Source organism: Capra hircus, chromosome 15, assembly GCF_001704415.2.
Source record: "Capra hircus breed San Clemente chromosome 15, ASM170441v1, whole genome shotgun sequence".
Taxonomy (NCBI): domain Eukaryota; kingdom Metazoa; phylum Chordata; class Mammalia; order Artiodactyla; family Bovidae; genus Capra; species Capra hircus.
In genome coordinates, this window is record NC_030822.1 from 47,671,428 (window position 1) to 47,694,472 (window position 23,045).

Sequence of the window (23,045 nt, forward strand, 5' to 3'; positions counted from 1 at the left end):
ATAAATAAAGCCATCACCTTGCTTAAGCCTACTCTTTTCTATGTATATCCCTCACCGGTCAATGACAACACATCCACCCAGTCTGGCCAGCAGAAACCTCAGTACCATCCCTGATCCTGCTCATTCTTCTCCTTCTTTTCTCAACCCTGTTCGTAGCAGGTCACTTAGTCCCAACAAGCTGAGCCTGGCCTTTCAAATTGCTTCTGACTTTCTACCTCAGCCACCGCTACTTAAATGCCTTCCCCTGATGTAATGCGCTAGTTTCTCTATTCATCTCTCTGTTTCCAGCTTCTCTCACCTTCAGCTCAGCCTTCCTCCAATGCCCAGAATGATTTTCTTAAAATACAAGTTGGACCCTGTGATGGTTGGTTCTATGTGTCAATCTGTACCCAGTTAATCGATCAAATACTAATCTAAGTACTTGATGTGAAGGTATATTGTAGTTGTGATTAACCTCTATAATTAGCTGATTTTATGTAACAGAGATTATTCTAGATAATCTGGGTGGGTCTGAGTCAGTCAGTTGACAATCCTAAGAAGAGAACTGGGGTTTCCCCGAGGCAGAAGTTCTGCCTGTTGCTGGAGCAACAGCTTGCCCTTCCTGAAGATTTTCCCTCTGGGTTTCAGACTTGCCTCTCCATCCTCCTGTTGTGTAAGCAGATTCTGTGCATTAAATCTCTTAACTGTATGTCTCTTACTGGGTCTGATTCTCTGGTTGATCCAGCAGAGGGGTCTTGTCTCTGAAACAAAATCCTTACTTGGATAGAACCTACTAGACTAGTGAAAATTGCCAGCTCCTGGTTTGGGCAGGATGTGGAACTGTGGAAATTTTCACGTGCTGTCGGTGTCATGAACCAGGTCCTTCACATATAGCGTCCTGTTTAATTGTCATTGTAACATTTTAAGTATTCTCATTCTCTTTATCCACAAAGGAAAACGGAGGCTCAGGGAGGTTGTAATGTACTCAGAGGAACAGAGCTAGAAAATGGCAGGGCTGATCTGAAGCCTAGTCAAGTGACTTTCATGGACTTAGTGTCCCCCCTAAATCACATCAAATTAACTTGAGATGTATAAAACAATATTTACTCAAACTATGATATTCTATCTTGCTTTTTATTCAAAATGATCACTTTTTCTTTCTAATCAAACTTATACTTTTTACAACACCAGGAAGGCTTTATGAGCAAGAAGGGGGTACCAGATTATTATTATTTTTTTAATATTTATTTATTATTTTGGCTGTGTTGGGTCTTAGCTGTGGCTCACACAACCTTCGCTGCAGCATTAAAACACTTAGTTGTGGCTCAAGGGATCTAGTTCCCCAACCAGGAATCAAAACTGTGCCTCCTGTATTGGGAGCACAGAGTCTTAGCCACTGGACCACCGGGGAAGTCCCTATCTTTATTTTTATAGTTGTGCAATTATAGCTCCTGAAGGGCAAGCAAATTACTTAAAGTCACAAAGAAACAGAAGATTAATAAAAGCATCTAAATAGCCTATAAAGGTCCAGATTAAAGAGAAATCTTCCCCAAGGGAAGGGAAGTCTTAGATTTGGATGGTATCGGTTTCTGAGAACACATTGTTTGAAGCAAAGGGTTCTGGACTAAGTGGTGGAAGATCCGCTTTCTCAGTCAGCCTGGGCCTCCTCCCTGACAGCTCCCAGCTGAACCCTGTCACTGCCCGCTCCAAGACTTGGGTATCTCATTCATAGAGGCGAACTGGGGATAAATAGTCTCTGGGGTCCTTTGGCTTCCACCCACATTACTTCTACAGAATGAACATTTCCAGGCACTGTGGGGGCTCTCCCTGGAGTGGATCAAGGTTAACGTGCAGTGTGGGCATACAGAGGTGATGCTGCAACCTGAGACATTTCAAAACTACACCCTTGTCCCTACCCACAGACTGGACCCCTTTCACTTTTTGTCTTCAGGGCGCTCCACTGCCAGTTCCACTGACAATGGAAAGCGTAAAGGCAGCACAACCCATGAGCTCATCCTTACCCCTCTGCCAATATTTCTGCTGCTCTGACTGTCTGCCCCCTGCTCTGTTTCACTACTGCAAGTTGACCAGGAATCATCAAAACAGTCAACACCCAATGTCTACCATTAGCCCTCCTCTGACATTTATGCCCAATTAAGTGTTACTTTGTTGACTTCAGCTCACATATCTGCCCTTGCTAGATTCTGATCTTATCATCCTGTGTATATATAAACCCTCCCAGTTTCCTGATATCACAGAAAGTAGAACACTCTGCTATGCTTTCATGGGGACAGGCTGAGGCTAGAGCCTTCTGGCAGTCACAAGAGATTCCCTTTGCAGCTCTTATTGATTTATTGCTGAATAATTGGGGAGAATATCACTCACTAATTATGAATCCACCACTTTGGATACCCAGACCCTTATACTGGAGAGCGCCCAGGACAATACTCTTCTCCTTGAGTGAATGATTTAACCTCTTTGTGCCTTAGTTTCTCTATCTTGAAACAGGTATAATAACAGTACCTACTTTATGGTTGATACAAAGAATAAATTCATATTGTATAAAACTGCATATATGAAAAAGAATATTAAAAAGAATGTATGTATATGTATAACTGAATCACTCTGCTGTAAAGCAGAAATGAACACAACATTGTAAATCAACTATACTTCAATAATGTAAAAAAATTTTTAAAGGAAAAAAACTGCATATGGTCCATAAATATTTGAGAGTTGATAATTTCCTGTTTTGGCTTCCTAGGCCCTTATTTCCCCTTCCCTTCCCCTTAAAACTGAATTACTGAAACCTTTACTTTTTTTTTAAGCACAGCTGAGTTCATGTAGCAACCCCTAGGAGAGACTCAAACATTAAGAAATCAAAGGAAAGAGGTCTGATTTCTATTCCTGGGCTGCATTCGCTGAAAACCTGCGATGTGCTGCTGCAGAGGGCGACGGCGGATGTGGGACCTCGGGTGTGGATGCACAGAAACTACCCAGCAGAGAGCCGGGCCAAGGACTCCTGATGCCAGGGCTGCCAGGTCAGCGTGACATGGGCGGGGGCCTTGGAACTCGCCTCAAAAGTTGCCGACGCTCTGTCTCCAAAGACGTGGTGGTGCCATGCAGTCAGGACTTGGGGGCTGGCATCCTGGGCTCAGCCTCTGAATTACTGCGTGACTTTGGGCAGATAATTTCTTCACTTGGGCCTTCCATTTCCTCTTCGGTAGGGATGAGGTCATTTCTGAAGTCTCCTCCACCTTCAGACTGTGATTCTAGGACCCTATATCTCTTCTTACATTAGAGCAGTTAAAATTCTCCTTGCCTTACTCAGAAAGGCAGTTTCCTCCCAGAGTAGAAACCTGTAAGCCTTTGGTCATCCATTCCACTTGAAAAAATTAAATTTCAAAAAGTGTCTATCCAAGAATCCCTATCATTTTACTTGTGTGTTTTTTTTTTCCTTCTTGATATATAAAATGCCATTTGCCAAACATTTTTGCAAGTCAGTTCCCAACTGATGATAGTAAATTCCCTTCATATGCAGAATTTATCTAAAAGGTGCTGCCTGAGTAAAGCGAACAGACTCACAAAAACTCACAAAACACAAAGGCCACGTAAGAGGCTACTGGTATAAGCTTGTGTGCTGCTCTAGGGCCACACTGTGTAGCTTCCTGACCAAGTCAGCCTCTTGGCTGCCACAGGAAAAGGCTGGGACTGGCCTTGGGCTGGACCTGGAGTTGTGTTTAGGGTGGGACCAAGTCTGGGCCAAGGAGTCTGATGGGGACTCTGGCGCCACGATGCTGCAGGTAACAATCAGACATCCAGTGTTCTGAACCCAAAGGGCAGCAGCAACTTCCTTGCCTCAAGCTGAAAACCACAAACTTACCGAATTCATATCTTACAAAGCCACAAAATCAAACCCACTGCCATTCCTCCAAGACTCCTTTGTTGAACAGCTATTTGCTCCTGGAAACAGATCAGATCAAGTCCCAACTCTGCCTTAAGACCTTTCCTGCTCCCTGTTGCCATACAGGATGAAGTCCTAGCTCTTCAACCTGCAGACATCCCCGCAGCCTTGTCTCCCACGGCTTGGTTCCCCTCCCGATCCCTTCTTCGCCCCCAGTTTGCATGCCTTCTGCAAGCCATTGTTCAAATTGATCCCACTCCTTGGAAAGCCTTTCTCTTCCTCCTGCTTATCCTTGAAGACTCACCTCAAACATTATGTCTTCTTAGAAGTATTCCCTAACCCCATGCTAGGGTAAAGGTGTGAATTTATGAATTTTATGAACAAGACCCAAAGTGTCAGAGGTGGAAGAGACCTTGAAGATTACCTTACAGATTTCTTTTATTTTATCCATGAAGAAAAACACACCCAGAGAAGGAAAGTACCTGCCCAAGATGAAAGCAACCAGTCTGTACTCAGGTCCCTTGGCCCAGGACTCTTTCTAGTACTTGGTGCAGCTTCTTAATGAATGACTAAATCTATGAATGAGCAAATGGGCAAACAGAATGCTGAAGAGAGCACTTCGGAAGGAAGAGTCACAGCTGTTCTGCATTTAAGAGCTTAGGTGCACCCAGGCGGAATGGGGAATTCCACAGAGATGAGCAGTAACAGAGATAGTGGCTGTGGGGTAGGTGTTGTTTAGGGGCCCTGGTGCATGCTGAGGCCTGTGGCTGCTAAGGGGCAGCATTGTGAGACTGGGTGTTCACAGGGAGATATCAGGGTGTCACCCAGACTCAGGAAGCTTGCTCCTGTCGAAGAAAGGATAGAGCAGGCTTCTGGACCTGACTTCTCGGCCACTGTTTGAGCTGCCCCACGCTGCACATGGTCTCTAGATGCAGTGCTCTGAGGACACACTGGGATACAGGCTGGTCTCTGCTCCTCTAGACAAGTACTATCAGTTTCTGCTGCCTTTTCCTGTCTTCAGAAGCCATGTGCATGCTATAGGCTTGGTAGATGCTGCTTGATGTGTTGATTAAGCCAAAGCCTGACCGCTGCAGGGAGCATGTGGTGAGGGGGGAAAATGCAGACCTCAGAGTCAGTGGATGTCAGCCTGAATCCAGGGCTTCACCTCTTTGAGTCTCTATTTTCCCATCTGGAAAGTAGGGATAATTCTTATGTGTCTTCTTTCTACCTTGCATGGTGATGACCTAATAAAATGATGTAAGCAAAATGCTCAGAGTACATATAGTAGGTACCCATTACTGTCAGTTCTCTTTTGCTCTGTAAAAAAGCATTATTAAAAGAAAAAAAGTTTGCTGCTGCAACCATCAACTTCTGAGTGTCTTCCTAAATAATGCTTAATGGAGCCACACTGTCTATATAGTAAAGTTAATGCCCCCAGAGACATGGCCTTAGCTGACCCTCTGCTGTCTTGCTGGTGGACCAATTGTCTCTCAACCATAATTCACACTTTAAAGCCTTCCTTCCCTCTGCTCGTGTTGATCCCTCAGAATGCCCTTTACCCTTCCTCCACTCAAGAAGCCCCTCTGCCATGAGGATTTCCCAAATTAATCATTCCTCCCTCTTCACTCTTTCTTTTAAGTGTTATCACCCTCTGCTTTGCACTCATTCATATGTTCACTTAGTATTTAAGTACATATCATGTGTCAGGCCTAACGTAGCTCCCTTTCCCATTAAACATGAGCTCCATAAGCTAAGACCATTTGCTGTATTCCACCTCAGCACCCAGAATGCTACAGGGCACATTAGTAGTCACTAGCAAGCTGATGGGAAGGGATAAGGGAAATACTGTATGTAATATTCATTCAGCATTTAACAAACATACAAACACCTACTGCATGCAAAGCAAGTATAGACAGTGCAGGTCTATTAAGATGTACAACACAGTTCATGCACATGAGGACAGACTTGAGCAATGAAGCAGACTTCAGAAATATTTCCCAGAGGGGATCCTAAGGTCAAGAGAGGGAGGGTGCTTGCCCAGACAGAGCTTAGTGGCGGACAGAGCTGGGACCAAAGCTCAGCCCTTCTGTTGCAGAAGGCTGTCTCTATCTCATGCTAACTCTGTATTTTTTTTTTACTTTGAATTCACTTTAGTAAGACTTACTTTTGCAAGGCCACAGGCCTCTTGAGTATTTGCAAACAACTGCAGTGAGACACAATTACAGGTTTTGATACTGTAAGCAACTCTAGAAGGATCAGAATATTAAGCCAAAACATGGTGCCGAATCTTGTGCCCAAAAAGGCTGCATAGAGATGAGTAATTTAGCAATTCTGTGAGCCTCCTTGACATTCTGGCACCTTCACCTGAGGTCTCATGTGGAATGACTACTGTGGAGTGACACAACATTGCTTATTTAGGAGTAATAGTGGGGGGAAAAATTCCATTTTTATGGAGAGCTAAGGAGGAGAAGGCAATGGCAACCCACTCCAGTACTCTTGCCTGGAAAATCCCATGGACAGAGGAGCCTGGTAGGCTGCAGTCCGTGGGGTCACTAAGAGTAGGACACGACTGAGCGACTTCACTTTCACTTTTCACTTTCATGCACTGGAGAAGGAAATGGCAACCCACTCCAGTGTTCTTGCCTGGAGGATCCCAGGGACGGGGGAGCCTGGTGGGCTGCCGTCTCTGGGGTCACACAGAGTCAGACATGACTGAAGCGACTTAGCAGCAATAGCAGCAAGGAGGCATTTTTTTGTGATGTGAGGCTATGCTTTGAAAACAAATGACTCAACAGAAATGTGACTCAAATGATAACCACTGGTCTGCAAAAATATCTCTGATTAATTGTGAAACACTTCTCTTGAATGCAGATCTGACCACATTCTAGCCTGGCAGTGAAGAAAATAAGGTGCCTCAAGTGGTGTGATAGAGGCAACAAGTATATCACCTCCAAGGCTAAGAAAAGTGGGACCTGGGACAGAGTACTCAGGACCTAAGAAACGAAGTAAAAGAGGCCTCTCTGCCTTTAGCAGACCCCCTCCACTTAGCAAACAGCCTGGGAGATCACAATCACTTAGAAAGTTCCTCGAGAGCCAGCCACAAGCCCTGTCTAAGCAATAGGAGCTGGACCCAAGTACTGGCCCCAACTGTGCCACTGATTAGTTGGGCAATCTTGGGTTAAGTCATTGCTCCTCATTATGCCTGAGGGCTATACTGGTAGTGACAGGACCCAGGAAGGCAGCCAAAAAGAGTGAATTCAATAAACAGTGTTGAGACAATTGAGTAGCCATCTGGAAAAATAATGAAGTTGAATCTGCACCTGACATATATCAGGATAAATTCCAAATAGATCAAAGATTCACATGTAGACTATAAAACCATAAAGTACCAGAATAAAAAACAAGGAAAGTCCTTTATACCCTGGGATGGGGAGGGATTCTCTAACTCAAAATCCAGAAGCCATATTCTAAAGGCATCCAGAACTCTAGGAAAAGACTGGTCAATTCCATTTACAGTGAAAGAAAAGTTGCATGATAAAAACAGGACAAAATAAAAACATCAAAAGCAAAAACAAAAGGCAAAGATCTAGGAAAATACATGAGCAATGCAAATCACAGACAAAGGCCTAATCTTCCTAATATATAAAGAGCTCCTAGAAACTTATTAGCAGAAGACCAACAACTCAATTGCTGAAAAGGACAAAGGAGAACTTCCCTGGTGGTCCAGTGGTTAAGACTCAGCTCTTCCCCTGCAGGGGGCATGTATTTCCTCCTACTGCATGGAACAAGCACCTACTGCACGCAAAGCAAGTATAGACAGTGCAGGTCTATTAAGATGAACAACACAGTTTATGTACGACACTACTTTGCATGCAGTAGGTGTTCAGTCCCTGGTCAGGGAATTAAGATCCTGCCTGTCGTGCAGCACAGCCAAAAGGGGGGAAAAAAAAGGAGAGAACATGGAGGGATATTTTCATTTTGATGACCTTGAAATAGGCAAAGTGTTTTAAGTAGGACCCAAACACCTCAAATCATTAAAGAAAAGATTGATTAGCTAGACTTCATTAAAATTAAGAATATCTATTGATATTTACCAAAAGATAAATATCATCACTGTTTACATTAAAAGAACAAAGGAGAAAGTCACTGCCCAGGAGATGTTCACAATATATATATGCTACAAAGAAACTAAATTCATAAGACAAAGGATCTCTACAAATTGTTACGAAAAGCAGAGACAAAACTCACTTTAAAACAATGAGCAAAGTCTTCATGCTAGACAAACAGAAGCTATGTGCGTGGCCTATAAGCATATACAAAAGTGCTCCACATCATTGGTTACCAGAGAAATGCAAATTAAATCACAGTGAGACTCCACACTACACACCCAGCAGAATGGCCTAAATCAATAAGACTGAAAATACCTGGCAAAGATATGGCACAATTAGAGCTCTCATATGTTGCTGGTAGGAGTATAAATTGGTACAACTACTTTGTAAAACTGTTGAGCAGAATCTACTAATGCTATACATATGACCTAGTAACATAGAAATCCTCCTCTTAGTTACATTCTCAAGAGAAATAAATGTGTATGTTCACCAAAAAGCATGTAGAAGAACGTTCATAGCAGCTTTATTCATCATTTTCAAACTGGAAACAATTCAAACGCTCTTCAGCAGTTATATGGATTAATAAATTGTAGTATATTCATAAGTGACATATTACTCATCAATAGAAGAAAACGATTGCTACACAGAGAGTGGATGGTTTTAATGGACACAGTGTGTTGAACTAAAGAAGCCACACAGGAGTTCATGCTTTATGATGCCATTTATATGAAGTTTAAGAACAGGGAAGAACTGATCTCTGGAAACAGAAGTGGGACAGTGGTTCCCGGTGGGTTACTGACTGAGAACAAGCAGGAAGCAGCCTTCTGGGGTGCTGGAGATGGTTTGTATCTTGTGCTGGATGGTGGTTTCTTAAGTAGATACATGTGTAAACACTCATCAATCTGAACCATTAAGATTTGTGCACTTTACTATTTACATACTATACTTCAATTGAAAAAGTAAGATAAGCCAAAACCACCCTGAGCAGTTTTTCACCTATTAAATTGGCAAAAATCCCAAAGTTTCCTAACACACTATTAGGGAGGCTGCAGAAGCAGACACTCTCATACACTGCTGTTGGGAGTAGAAAATGGTACAATTCCTATAGAAGCCAATTTCTGCAGTATCTTGCAAAATAATAAATACTCTTTAACAAAATAATTTTACTTCTAGGAATTTATCCTACTGCTATACTCACCTAAACATGAAATAACACACATATACAAGGTAATTCACTATGTCACAACTTGTAATAAGCAAAAGACAGGAAATCACCTAAATCTCCAGCAACAGGGCACTGGTTAAATAAATCACGGTACATAGGTACATAGGTACTAAGTTCATGCATCTGGTCCCATCACTTCATGGCAAATAGATGGGGAAACAGTGAAAGTCAGTGGCTGACTTTATTTTTCTGGGCTCCAAAATCACTGCAGATGATGATTGCAGCCATGAAATTAAAAGATGCTTACTCCTTGCAAGGAAAGTTATGACCAACCTAGATAGCATATTAAAAAGCAGAGACATTATTTTGTTAACAAAGGTCTGTCCAGACAAGGCTATGGTTTCTCCAGTTGGTCATGTATGGATGTGAGAGTTGGACTATAAAGAAAGCTGAGCACCAAAAAATCGACACTTTTTGAACTGTGATGTTGAAGACTCTTGAGAGTCCCTTGGACTGCAAGGAGATCCAACCAGTCAATCCTAAAGGAGATCAGTCCTGGGTGTTATTGGAAGGACTGATGTTGAAGTTGAAACTCCAATACTTTAGCCACCTGATGCGAAGAGCTGACTCATATGAAAAGACCCTGATGCTGGGAAAGATTGAGGGCAGGAAGAGAAGGGGATGACAGAGGATGAGATGGTCGGATGGCATCACCAGCTTGATGGACATGGGTTTGGGTGGACTCCAGGAGTTGGTGATAGACAGGGAGGCCTGGCGTGCTGTGTTTCATGGGGTCGCAAAGAGTCGGACATGACTGAGCGACTGAACTGAACTGAACTGAACATAGGTATACCAGAATATTACGTAGTGGTAATAATGAACTAGAAAGGCTTTTAAAAAATTAATTAATTTAATTTGGCTGTTTTGCATCTTCATTGTGGTGCACAAACTCTCTAGTTGTGGCACGTGGGCTCAGCAGTTGTGGCACAAGGGCTTAGCTGCCCCATATCCTGTGGGATCTTAGTTCCCTGACCAGGGATTGTGCCCAAGTCTCTGCATTGCAAGGCAAATTCTTAACCACTGGACCACCAGGGAAGTCCCTAGAAAGGCTTTTATACTGATATGAAAAGATCTCCTAGATCAATTACTGAAAGAAAAAAATCAGACAGTAAAAAGCATGTAAAGTATACTACAATTTATGTAAAAGAGAAGATAAAAATAAATCTTAGCATTCACTTATGTATGCAAAAAGCAACTAGAAGGATATGAAGAAACTAATAATAGCATTAGTTTCACATGTAGTAGAAGGGTTTTGGGGCACTGGATAGAAGGAAGATAAAGCAGGAGGGAAGTTTTTCATTTAATATCTTTTTGTGCTTTTTAAGTTTTAAATAATGTACATGTATTAATTATTCACAAATTAAATAAGTAAAAGAAAATTTTAAAGAGAAGGGACACCAGAAGAAGAATCCTAAAAGGGATGGGACCCTCAGAAGGTAAAGAGGGAAACGCGATAACAACACAATGTTATCAATGTCACAATTTTACCTAGTTACTATGCAGAGAGCTGCTTAATCTGAACCAGACTGCATAGAATCTAAATATACAGAACTTGCCAACATGAAGGGGAACTAAATATTGAAATGAAGAGATGAAATAATCTTATCTGGTGGCCTTAAAAACAGGCTAGACTGTCAGGGTCTGCAGGAAGGCAGCAGCAGGCAGGAGACCACAGACTCTGGAGTTAGAGGCCTGGGTTAAAGACTCGACGCACAGATTCCTCCTGACCTGATGACCTGGTGGTGCAAACAGCTCAACCTAAGCTTCAGATTCTCTCATCTAGAAAGCAGGGTTAACAACCGTGCACCAACTGGGTTTGAGGATTAAATGGGACAAAATAAGTAAAGCATTTCCACTCTGCCCATCCCATTGTGCACAGGACCATATAAGCCTGTCCTTGCCTCGAAGATCTCTACAAGGCCCTGGGGTTTGGAGGTACTGCCTCTCAGATCTACAGCCAGTGTCAAATAAGTTAGCTCTCTCGATTCAATTCCTATGCGACCCCACTTGACAGGTCTCAGGCCACGCCAGTCAGCTGTTCTGCCACACATATTAGAAAAGCACAAAGGTTCAACAGTTGGAAATAATCAGTGAAAGGAAAATAATAAAAAATAAAAGATCCTTGCACAGATTATAGTTCCAGTTTGGTAAAAGAGCTGCTTTTGCTTGGAGGAGGAGGCACTACACTTTGCTGCCAAATATCTAACCCTTTACCAATGCCTGTGTGGCATGCATGAGTGCTCCAGGAAAGCGCCCCCAGTAAAATCCCTTCTAAGGGCCTGCATGGAGTGGGAGAGAGGAAATGCAGTCAGCTCTTTTTTCTCTGCAGGAAGGGGAGGCTGAACAACTGCACATCAGGAGAAAAGGCAAACAAATTGCCCATTCAAGCCAAAGTAAGCCGCTCCCAAGGGGAAGGGAAACAGCTGGAGCCAATTCAGCCAGACACAGAGGTGAGGGCCCCAAAGACAGAGCTGGGCCTGGGACACCTGCCCCTGGCAGCCAGGGATCCTCTGAGCAAGTGGCGGCCACACGCCCTCATCTCACCCCTGCTCACCTCAGCTATGCCCACGAAGGGGAGCTGGCCAGCTTCGTCAGAATGCGGAGGGGAATCCTGGGTGAAAAGGAAGGAAGGAAGCACGCAAGCAAGCAGCTGAACTCGTGAACCTGCCAAGTTCACCCGCTGAGCACCTATGCTATGACAGGCACTGGGCAGGCGCCTGACACACCTGTGCCATTTGGAATAATATCTTTTAGAGTTGGGTATTGTGATGCTGGTTTTACAGATGAGGAATCAGGCTCAGTGGGGAAGAACGATTGTACAAGGCACACAGCAAGACAGGGACCAGGCCGGCCATGGCCAATGGCTCCCGCTTTTCCTTCCTGCACTGAGTTTGTCTACACTCAGCTCCAGAGGCTCTTCCTTTGTCTAATACGGGAGCCTGCCCTGCCTCACCATCCTCTCTAGCCATGGGGGCAACCTTGTGGCAAACACAGCCCAGGTCAAGAGAAACTTCACTGGACAACTAAGGAAAGAACCAAACCAAACTGCAAAAGAAGGAGGAACAAAGAGGCCCGGAAGCAAATGAAGTAGCAGAGTTGAATCATTGATGTTTTGACTTGATGGGTTTCCCCAGTGGCTCAGACAGTAAAGAATCTGCCTGAGATGCAGGAGACTCCGGTTTGATCCCTGGGTCGGGAAGATCCCCTGGAGAAGGGAATGGCTACCCACTCCAGTGTTCTTGACTGGAGAATTCCATGGACAGAGGAGCATGCCAGGCTACAGTTCCGTAGGGTCGCAAAGAGTCGAACATGACTGAGCAACTAACACTTTCACTTCAAGAAGCTAACGTGGCTGCTGTGGGGCTTCTCTTGGGCTGGAACACGCAGGGCCCCAGTCCCTGTCTGGGACAGTGAACAGTAGAACCCTGACATTGAGCAAAGCTGGGCTGGCACTCTTTCCAGGGCTGTTGGGGTTTCGAGATCCCCCAGATCAGTGTACCCAGGCTGCAGCTTACAAATCCATTCTGCCGCTCTGCCGAGATCCTGGACCCTGACAAGCTAGGTGAGGGAGACACTTCTCTCTCCACTTTCTGGAATTCCTACCATGAGCTTCAGCCTTCTTACAGTCACCTTAATATTACTTCCTTAAATTATATTCTCAACATATAATAAAAGCAACACCAACAACAGCTAACATTTACTGAGCCTTTATTTTTGAGTCAGGCACTGTCAGCACTTTACATAACAACACTATGAGGTCAATAACATGATCTTCCAGATGAGGTAGTCAAGCCACAGAGAGTACCCTGAGGAAACCAGAACTGAAAGACACACATGTACCCCAGTGTTCACTGCAGCACTGTTTACGATAGCTAGGACATGGAAGCCACCTAGCTGTCTACCGGCAGATAAATGGATAGGGAAGCTGTGGTACATATACACAATGGAATATTACTCAGCTATAAAAATGAATGCATTTGAGTCAGTTCTAAAAACGTGGATGAATGTAGAGCCTACTATACAGAGTGAAGTAAGTCAGAAAGAAGAAGATAAATACCATATATTAACACACATATATGGGATCTAGAAAGATGGTACCAACAATCCTACGTGCAGGACAGCAAAAGAGACCAAGACATAAAGAACAGATTTTTAGACTCAGAGGGAGAAGGGGAGGGTGGGATGGTTTGAGAGGATAGCACTGAAACATACACATTACAATATGTAAAAGAGACAACCAGGATGAGTTTGACATGTGACACAGGGCACCCAAAGTCAGTGCACTGTGACAACCTGGAGGGATAGGGCGGGGAGGGAGGTGGGAGGGGGGTTCAGGCTGGAGGGGACACACTGTACCTATGGCCGATTCACAATGATGTATGGCAAAAACCAGCACAATATTGTAAAGTAATTATCTTTCAATTAAAATAATTTTTTTTTTTTTAAGACACAGAGAGGCTAAGTCATTCATATTCAAGGCTATACGGCTCATAAACAGAGGTACCAGGATTTGGATCCAGGAGATAGGATCCCAGCATCTGTGCTCTTAGTCACTCCCCACCCTCCTTGGCCCTGAGGAGGTGAGAGAGTCGAAGAAGCATTTTTGGAAAAGTCAGGCACAGAGTGCTGTCATCTACTGCTACTTAGCCCTGAGCACCTTGTTTCACCTCTGAGTCTCAGTTTTCTTCTCCATGAAGTGGGTACAACAAATAGGCTTTGTGGAGTCCTGTGCATTTTAAGACAGAGTAGGGCCCAAGTTACATTGTTTCAACCATCTCCCTTCCCCCTCCCTTCTGGTTTGATGTGTTTCTTCTCCCCTCAACCAGCGAAGTGTGGCTTCTCTACATTCTGCTCCAGTCTATTCGGTAACTGTTTTGCACCCATCGCCTGTGTGACCCAGCACAGGCATGGAGGGCCTGGATCTCGGGGCGGAGACTGAAGGCAGAGAAGTCCACTTGAAGGCAGCAGGGGCAGGAGGGTGGCGAGGGGAGCCGGCCGTGAGAGCCAGGCATCCAGCTGGTAGGAACTCTGCTCCTCCAGCTTGTCTCCCTCTTGCTGGCCTCCTGCCAGGGCTCACAGGGGCTTCTTGTCGCTTCCTGCTGCACAGCTTGCACCCTGCCGGGCACCCACTGAGAGCACCATGCCCCCAGGGGCGCTCAGCCTCTGATCCCAGCTCACACGCAGGCAGGTATACGTGTCCAGAGTCCTGGGACTGGGCCCACCTTTCCTGACTCTGAAACCACTCATTCAGCAGACTGAGCCAAGCCCCAGGCTTTGGGAACTAAATGGAAAATAAGAGGTTTGCCCTCAAGGAGTTCACCAGTATGCCATGCCCTGCTCTCCCACTGGCTCTGCTGTTTTCCTCACTTATGTAGGAACGCTGGACACACCTTTCCAGAATGTCATCATTTCTCTCTCCCAACCAAGAATTACTTCACTAGAACAGTTACACTAACAAGTGACTTTCCCCTCTTCCTACGCTGACGAGAACTGAAAAAGAAATGGAATAGTTACTTTATTTCTTACACACCTCCTATATAATACCAGGTACTTCAGATATATTATCTTCTCTAATCCTTACAACAACAATCCTGCAAGGTGGAATTATCCCCATTACACAGATGAGGAAAAGATGGAAGCTCACACAGAGATGGAGCCGGTTTAAACCAGGGCTGTCTGCGCTCTGTCTACAGCCCTAGGCTGCCTGTCGGCTCTGCCTGCCACCCTGCTGACTCCGGCCCCCTCCGTCAGCAGTATTTTGTTCTTTCTCGTATTTAGATTCCCTGCAATCTTATTGTTTGTGCTGGTCCCAGAAGAAGCCAACCTCTCTTCCAGTCCAGTGACAGCAGCAGCCGCAACATCCGAGGCACTGCCTCTGATTCTTTGATTAGCTTGTCTTAATTACACCCAGGCTGGAGCAATTCCAGTATAAAGTATCTGGCGTTGCAAAGCACACAGGTTTGCTGTTACATTTTCTCACTCCCTCTCTGACTCCAGCCCCTTTCCTCCCCCCCACCCCCTCTGCTGGCTGGCAGCCTACCTCCTCTGCTGTCCTTGGTTCTGCCTTCTTGCACATCACATTTGGGCCTGCATAGCAGTGCTTCAAACTGCCACCCCAGGCAGCTGAGCCAGCCAGTCTAGCTTAATCCAGAAAACAGTGCTTGAGTTTCTTCTGAGTGCCAGGCACTGCTCTGGGTGCTGCAAATAAGCAGGAAACAAAAGGAAAATGCAGGGGCCTTGCCCTTCAGAGGCTGAGATTCAGAGGCTGGGAGAGGGATGTTCACAGAACAGATATCACCTACTCAAAGCAGACAGCAGTGGGGTTGTAATAGAGCCCTAAGATATTGGGCTGTGATGACCTAAAAGGGTGAGATGGAGGGGGTGGGAGGGAGGCTCAAGAGAGAAGGGATATATGTATATTTATAGCCAATTGATACTGCTGTATAGCAGAAACTAACAGCACTGTAAAGTAATTATACTCCAGTTAAAAAATACCCTTAAAAATAAAATACTGGGGCTGAAGGGAATTTGGTTTTCTGTTTTAACTGCTCCATTCCACAGATGGGGGACCTAAAGATGGGGGCAATTATTTGAACGAATGATATTAGATAATATCAACTAACACTTCTAAAACCCCTACTAGGAGCTAAGTGCTCTTCTAAGTGCTATACACATATCGACTCCTTTAACCCTCACAACAGCCCCAATAACCCCAAGATGCTATTGCCCTTCTCATTTTAAAAATGAGAAAGATGAGGCATGGAGAGCTAAGCACCTTGTCTGGGGTCACACAACTAATAAGTAGAAGCCTGCATTGAACTCAGATAGCCAGACTCTACGCTGTCTCTTTAACCTACCGACTGAGTCTACCTGCGGAAGTAACGAGAAACCTTTTTGAAGGAATTACTCACAGGCCTGATTATAAAAACCACTGAACCTTGGTTATCAACAGTCAATAAGAAGAAACATCAATTAATCAGAGGCTTGGGAGTTCCTGAGTGCCATGAAACACAAGGCAGGAAAGCGGTGGGCCAAGCCCCCTCCCCCTCAACCACCAACCCGTCTCCAAAGAAAGAGCCAAGCAAGAGGGAAGAACTCGGCGCAAAGGACTGACTCAAGAGCCAGGAGCAGCCCAATCCTCTTCGCCTCCTATGTTCGGCTCTCTGCACATGATGCCCTCAACCTGTAAGATCTTTAATTTCCCCCAAAATGCCTCTTCCTAAAGCAGGGAGGCTAGCTCAGGTACCTTTTTAGATGCTCAATAATATGAATAGAAATTTTAGAGAAAGGGCCTCTAGCAAAGCCTTGGTCAACTAAACACTTCCATTTCCCAGAATCTCCCCCAACATACACACACACACACGCACTTTGGCCTTTGCTTAACCAAGAGTCCTCCAGTTCTGCCCATGAGTTTCAGAATAAATGCAGTTATCAGGACACAAATTACTTACGAATCACCGCCAGATTATGCTCTGAGCCACAGGAGATCTGTAAAAAGAAATAAAATAAGTTATATGATAGATATAAATAGAATATTTAAGCCATTATATTTCATGATCAGAGTTATTTTTAAGGATATTAACATCCAGTTTTTGAGCAATTTTAGGAAGTAGAAAGGGGCACAATGAACAAAAGGCTATAATTACAATACACTCACAACTCCATAAAAAGTGAAAAAAAAAAAATTCAATGGAAAAATACCACCATGTTAATGCATTTGCTTGTAGGCAGAGACCATAAGTGATTTTTTTTAATCCTTTATTCTTTATACTCTTTTTTATTTTTTTTAATTTTCTATAATGAGCATGTGTTACTGTAAAAAAAATGAAAATATAAGGCAATACAAATGACAGTTTTGGAAAACTGAGCTAAAAGGTCCCTCACTCTGGCCTGGAATGATAAAATGAGCAAAGAATTCAGTGGAAACAGACTTGCCCAAGGGAAAACGCTTGACTTCTGCCCATCCGCTCACCCTCCCTTCTACCTTCTAGCCACACAAACCACCTGCAGTTCTCTGAACACGTCCTGCCACACCTCCGGGCCTTTACACATGCTGCTCCTCTGCTCTGCATGGCCTCTCCTGAACCGCCTACCTCGAAAACTTCTTTTCATCCTTTAAAATTCCAAAGCATTCAGACACTCCCTTGCTCCTGCTTCTAGCTGACTGAAGCACTGCTTCCATTAGGCAGTTTATATGTATCCCCACTGCAGCAATCATCTTGTCGTCTTTTACATTTTTTCCCATTTCCTCACTAGACTGTGTGTATCTTGAAGACAGCGCTCTGCTTCATTCCCCTCTGCACTACTCACAGATGGACTGTACAAGGTCTGGGGCTCGGAGAAAATGAATGACAGAACAAAGTACCTAAAGAAGAAATACCTACGAGACAATCATTTGGGGTTCTGAATCCAGTGCTGTACCCAGTGAGAGCTATTTCTTGCCTCTCAGTCTCCGCATGTCCCAAATGCTACCAGAAGGAAGTGACTGGGAAAATAAGAACATAAATTGTCCCCCAGGTACTAATTAAAAGGAACTCTAAGCTCTGGAGAAGATCCTGCAACTTTTACTGTGATGCTTACTTTAGCTCCTGGCAAGAAAAAGGGCTTCAGGTACTTACGGAATGTCAACTGGAAGAGCCCTGGAGATCACCGAGTCCGATCTTTCACACAACGTGGAGAAAATGGGCTTAGGAGGAGGAAATATAACTTGCATCAGGTGCCAGTGGAAGTGTGTGTGTGCCTAAATTAAGACTAGAGCCTCTCTGAGTCCCTCATTCTCACAGTTTCCTGGTGCCGTAACTTCTTACTCTTTGCCAGTGAAAAACCACTTGGCAGTGATATTCAAGGGTAACTAGCACAGGCCCCTGACAGTCAAGGTAACAGGCTCAAAAGACATTTGAGTATGGCAGGCCTGGTGGCTCAGCTGATAAAGAATCTGCCTGCAATGCAGGGGTTCGATCCTGCATTCGAACCTGGGTTCGATCCCTGGGTTGGGAAGATCCCCCGAAGAAGGGAAAGGCTACCACTCCAGTATTCTAGCCTGGAGAAGTCCATGGACCAAGACCATGGAGTCGCAAAGAGCTGGTCATGACTGAGCGACTTTCACTTCACTTCAAGTAAGAAGGGGCAGCCAGGCTTCTCCGGCTTTTTCCTTTGTAAAATCTATGGGTCTAGGATCTTAGTTTCCGCAGGGAAGAGGGCTACCCACGTTTAGTTGGAGTCCCTGACACTGTCTGGCAAAGAAGTACCTGGATATTAAATATTTCCAGGGTGACTAGTCTCTGAGCTCCTTTGAGGCAGGCTCTGTATCTGATTTATCTGAGGGGTCCCCCTAGGCCTCACCCAGGCCATACACACAGCACAAGTTCATCATGCGCTTCCTGGTTATACTGAGGCTGGTTCCCTTGGTTTTGTCATAGGAAGCTACTTAGATGGAAGAATTAGGAACAAACTTAGATGTCTAACAATAGGAGAATTCTATGTAAGTTACAGTAGAGCCATCTGATGACTTGGAAATTATTATGCAGCCTTGGGAAATGATGCTTACAATAAAGGAAAATACGTGTGATATCCTATGAACTGAAAAACTACATAAAAATTATATATGTAATATGATCTCAACTCTATAATAAAACATGAATAAAAGACTGGAAGGAGTTATTCCAAAAATTTAATAGTGATAGCCTCTGGGGTAAGGATAAGGTAAGGGTAAGGATAAAAATAAAGATAAGGGGGGAATTATGAGTATGACTATGCCAAAGCCTTTGACTGTGTGGATCACAATAAATTGTGGAAAATTCTGAAAGATATGGGAACACCAGACCACCTGACCTTCTTGAGAAATCTGTATGCAGGTCAGGAAACAACAGTTAGAACTGGACATGGAACAACAGACTGGTTCCAAATTGGGAAAGGAGTATGTCAAGGCTATATATTGTCACCCTGCTTATTTAACTTATATGCAGAGTACATCATGAGAAACATTAGGCTGGATGAAACAAGATGGAATCAAGATTGCCGGGAAAAATATCAATAGCCTCAGATATGCAGATGACACCACCCTTCTGGCAGAAAGTGAAGAACTAAAGAGCCTCTTGATGAAAGTGAAAGAGAAGAGTGAAAAAGTTGGCTTAAAGCTCAACATTCGGAAAACTAAGATCATGGTATCCAGTCCCATTACTTCATGGCAAATAGATGGGGAAACAGTGGAAACAGTGGCTGACTTTATTTTGGGGGCTCCAAAATCACTACAGATGGTGACTGCAGCCATGAAATTAAAAGATGGTTGATCCTTGGAAAGAAAGCTATGACCAACCTATTCAGCATATTAAAAAGCAGAGACATTACTTTGCCAACAAAGGTCCATCTCGTCAAGGCTATGGTTTTTCCAGTGGTCACGTATGGATGTAAGAGTTGGACTATAAAGAAAGCTGAATGCCAAAGAATTGATGCTTTTGAACTGTGGTGTTGGAGAAGACTCTTGAGATTCCCTTGGACTGCAAGGAGATCCAACCAGTCCATCCTAAAGGAGATCAGTCCTGGGTGTTCACTGGAGGGACTGATGTTGAAGCTGAAACTCCAATACTTTGACCACCTGATGCAGAGAGCTGAGTCATTTGAAAACACCCTGATGCTGGGAAAGATTGAGGGCAGGAGGAGAAGGGGACGACAGAAGATGAGATGGTTGGATGGCACCACCGACACAATGGACGTGGGTTTGGGTGGACTCCAGGAGTTGGTGATGGACAGGGAGGCCTGGCGTGCTGCGGTTCATGGGGTTGCAAAGAGTCGCAGAGAATCGGACACAACTGAGCAGCTGAACTGAACTGAACTGATGAGTATGGTTTTCCCTTTGCTTTTTTCTATGCTCTTTAAATTTTATATACAATTTTAATAATCAGAAAAATTATCTAGTAAAAATAAGAAAAATAAATCTAATGCAGTTCCCACCACAGAGGAGCAAAAAAAAAAAAAAAAGGCTCTTGACTATAAAATAAATATTCTATAAAATCTGACATGTTCTGAAGTAGGGGATAAAAATTTGAAGGAAACAATTCACTAAATTATAAAGGTAATTGTATCATGGTGGTAAGATTAAAAGATTTTTTTTCTTTTAATTCTCTATTTTTCAAACATTCTTTAAATGTTCAAAATTAAAGCCACCATACACTGAGGACTCATATGTGCCAGGTGTCATGCCAAGACACTTAATAAACACTATCTCACCTTACTCATAACAGTAATCTTTTAGATAGGTTTGACTTTGCTCATTTCAGAGAGAAGAGAACTGAGGTTCATATATATTCATAACTTCCTAGCTTGCCAAGTGGCAGCCATAAAACTAAAAGCCAGGTCTGTCTATCTCCAAGCTCATGTTCTATACTGCCAGGTTACACTACCTTTATTTTTTTTTTAATGAAGTTATTTCATTTTATAAATGCAGGCAGAAAGGGCCTGCCTCTGACTGCCAGGGCTCACCCTGGGGCTGCAGGCTGCAGAGCTGACCAGCCGTGAAGACCAGGGGTTCCAGAAACAAGTCACTGACAAACGCCAGCATCAGGCAGCAGATGCTGCTGTGAATTAATGAGCGAGACAGTGATGAATGGATTTTGTCAAGGCAATATAGTGCTTGAAGCTCAAAGTTCCCTGCTGTTTCTTGCTGTCTGCGCGTTGGCACAGAGGTCAGGAGACTGAACGCCACAGGCCACAAAATCCCAGCGCTGCACTCCTTCAACAAGATTGTGTCAATGGCCATTTGGTTCACATTGCCTCTGTCAGCATCTACCCACTGCCCAGCTTTCTAGAAGACTCTGTTAACAATGGTAGTGTGCCCAGCAGAAAGAGAGTCAGGGTCAGAACCAGGTGAATGCTAAGCCCTCCGCTTTTTGGCTCTCAGACCTTCGGCAAGGTATTTAGTCCTGGAGCCTCAGCGTTCTCAGGAGTACAAGATAGAAAAGAGTATCCTCCCATCTGCCTGACAGAATTGCTAGAGGACAAATGACACAGTCCATCCCCTGACATCCATGACTGTCATCTTCCTTACATATAACCCTGCACACGTCATGCCCCTATAGAAAACCCTCCACAGGATTGCAGCATTGGAAGGGCAAAGTCTAAGGAACATGGTATGGCTTACAAGGTCCTTACAAGTAGGCCCCTGTTTACCTCTCTGGCCTCCCTTTTCCCCCTTGCTACTCATGAACTCTCAACCCCAAGTAACATATTCCTTTTCCCATTCACACTAGCTACATTTTCTGTAAGAATATCACATGATTTCAGACTTTAACACATGCTGTTCTCCTTGACTTGACTTCCCTTTCTCCTACTCTCCATCTAGCAAAATCCTTTATGATTGTTTACATTGTGCCTGTATGCTCAGTCCTGTCCAACTCTTTGCAACCCCATGGACTGTAGTCTGCCAGGCTCCTTTGTCCATGGGATTTCCCAGACAAGAATACTGGAGTGGGTTGCCATTTCCTTCTCCAGGGGATCTTCCCAATCCAGGGGTTGAACCTGTATCTCTTATGTCTTCTGCATTGGCAGGCAGGTCCCTTACCACTAGTGCCACATCACCTCGTGGTAAAGCCTTCTCGGACTTCTCAAAGTCGAGCCAGCTGCTCCAGCCTGGCTACTGCCACAGCACCATGCACCACGGCCCCTACCGCATGATGTTTGCTTTTGAACTGTGCATGTGTTAAGCACCTCTGTCTCTCACAGATCCAGCAGGGTGCCTGCCCAGTAATGTGTCTGCCACATAGCCCAAGCACAAGGCATGGAGGGGCCCAGACAAAGATGGGCCCAGAGATGTGAGATGATCCCAAAACAGTGTGAGTAGTGGTATGGAGATGGTGTGGAGATGCCAGTCCAAATGCAGAAAGGCACTGCAATGCACCATGAAGGCAGGAAGGGAAAGGTATTAGAAGAATAGACGGGAGAGATGAGAGAGGGTGTCAAGAGCACAGGACTGTTCCAGGGTGGGTTTCAGCTTGCTGGTTCAGGCCTTCAGGATTCAGGGGGCACATCTCCCCAACAGTGAGGAGTAGGGGACAGAGGAGTTTATGGAAAGTTGTCTGGTCACTCGGTCCAAACACTAGAGGGGTCTGCTCTGCTCAGGCAACTCAGCCTGAGGAGGCAGAGCTGCAGAAAACAATTTCCAAAGCCTCAACTGCCATGGGGACAAGATCTCCCAGGATCCCTCCTGTGGAGCTGGACTCTATCAGTTCTCATGAAGGAGGCCACAACTCCCCCTGGGCAGGATCCCACTAAATACAGTTGGACAGTGATAGGCTGGGGCAAGAACTGACTGGTAGTGGACACTATCAGTAGATGCTGAAACATTAATGGGCCAAGTAAAGGAATAGCTAGAAGCGTAAGTAGAAATTAGATGACTAGGAAAATATTTGCCAAACGTTGAGTGTGAGCGCTTTAGTTTCCACCATCACACTTGTACCATTTCTAAAAGCTGCTGACTGGCCCTTATTGAGCGCTAATGGCCAAGAACCTGGCTAACTGCTTTGCCTATATTATTTCATTTAAACAGAAACCAAATCTAAGATTCTTTTGTTACAACCGCTTTACAAATGAGACAACTGGGGTTCAGAGAGGTGAGGTAACTGATCAGAGTCTTACAGCTGGTGGAGGTGCTGGATTCTGTGCTCATTCTCCTTCAACATTTCTGTCCTGTTAACTGTCCAAACCCTTCCTAGTGCCACATAGTATGTTCTCACATCTGGCAACCCTGTGTCAATTATCAAGGAATCTTATGCTGGGAAAGCCCCAGGTTTACAAGGCTCAACCATCTGCCTCGGGTTACGAGTATCTACCTCTGGTA

General features: G+C 44.4%; 1 protein-coding gene across 4 annotated transcripts in view; it reads right to left on the reverse strand.

Annotated features, from left to right (window-relative positions):
* The window catches only part of SERGEF (secretion regulating guanine nucleotide exchange factor), a 255,185-nt gene that overhangs the window by 73,107 nt on the left and 159,033 nt on the right, over positions 1–23,045 (reverse strand). For all 4 annotated transcript variants that reach the window (XM_018059617.1, XM_018059619.1, XM_018059618.1 and 1 more), the window contains one exon: positions 16,666–16,702. In XM_018059617.1, coding sequence (XP_017915106.1) covers positions 16,666–16,702 — 37 coding nt within the window. The remainder of the gene's footprint in view (positions 1–16,665; positions 16,703–23,045) is intronic.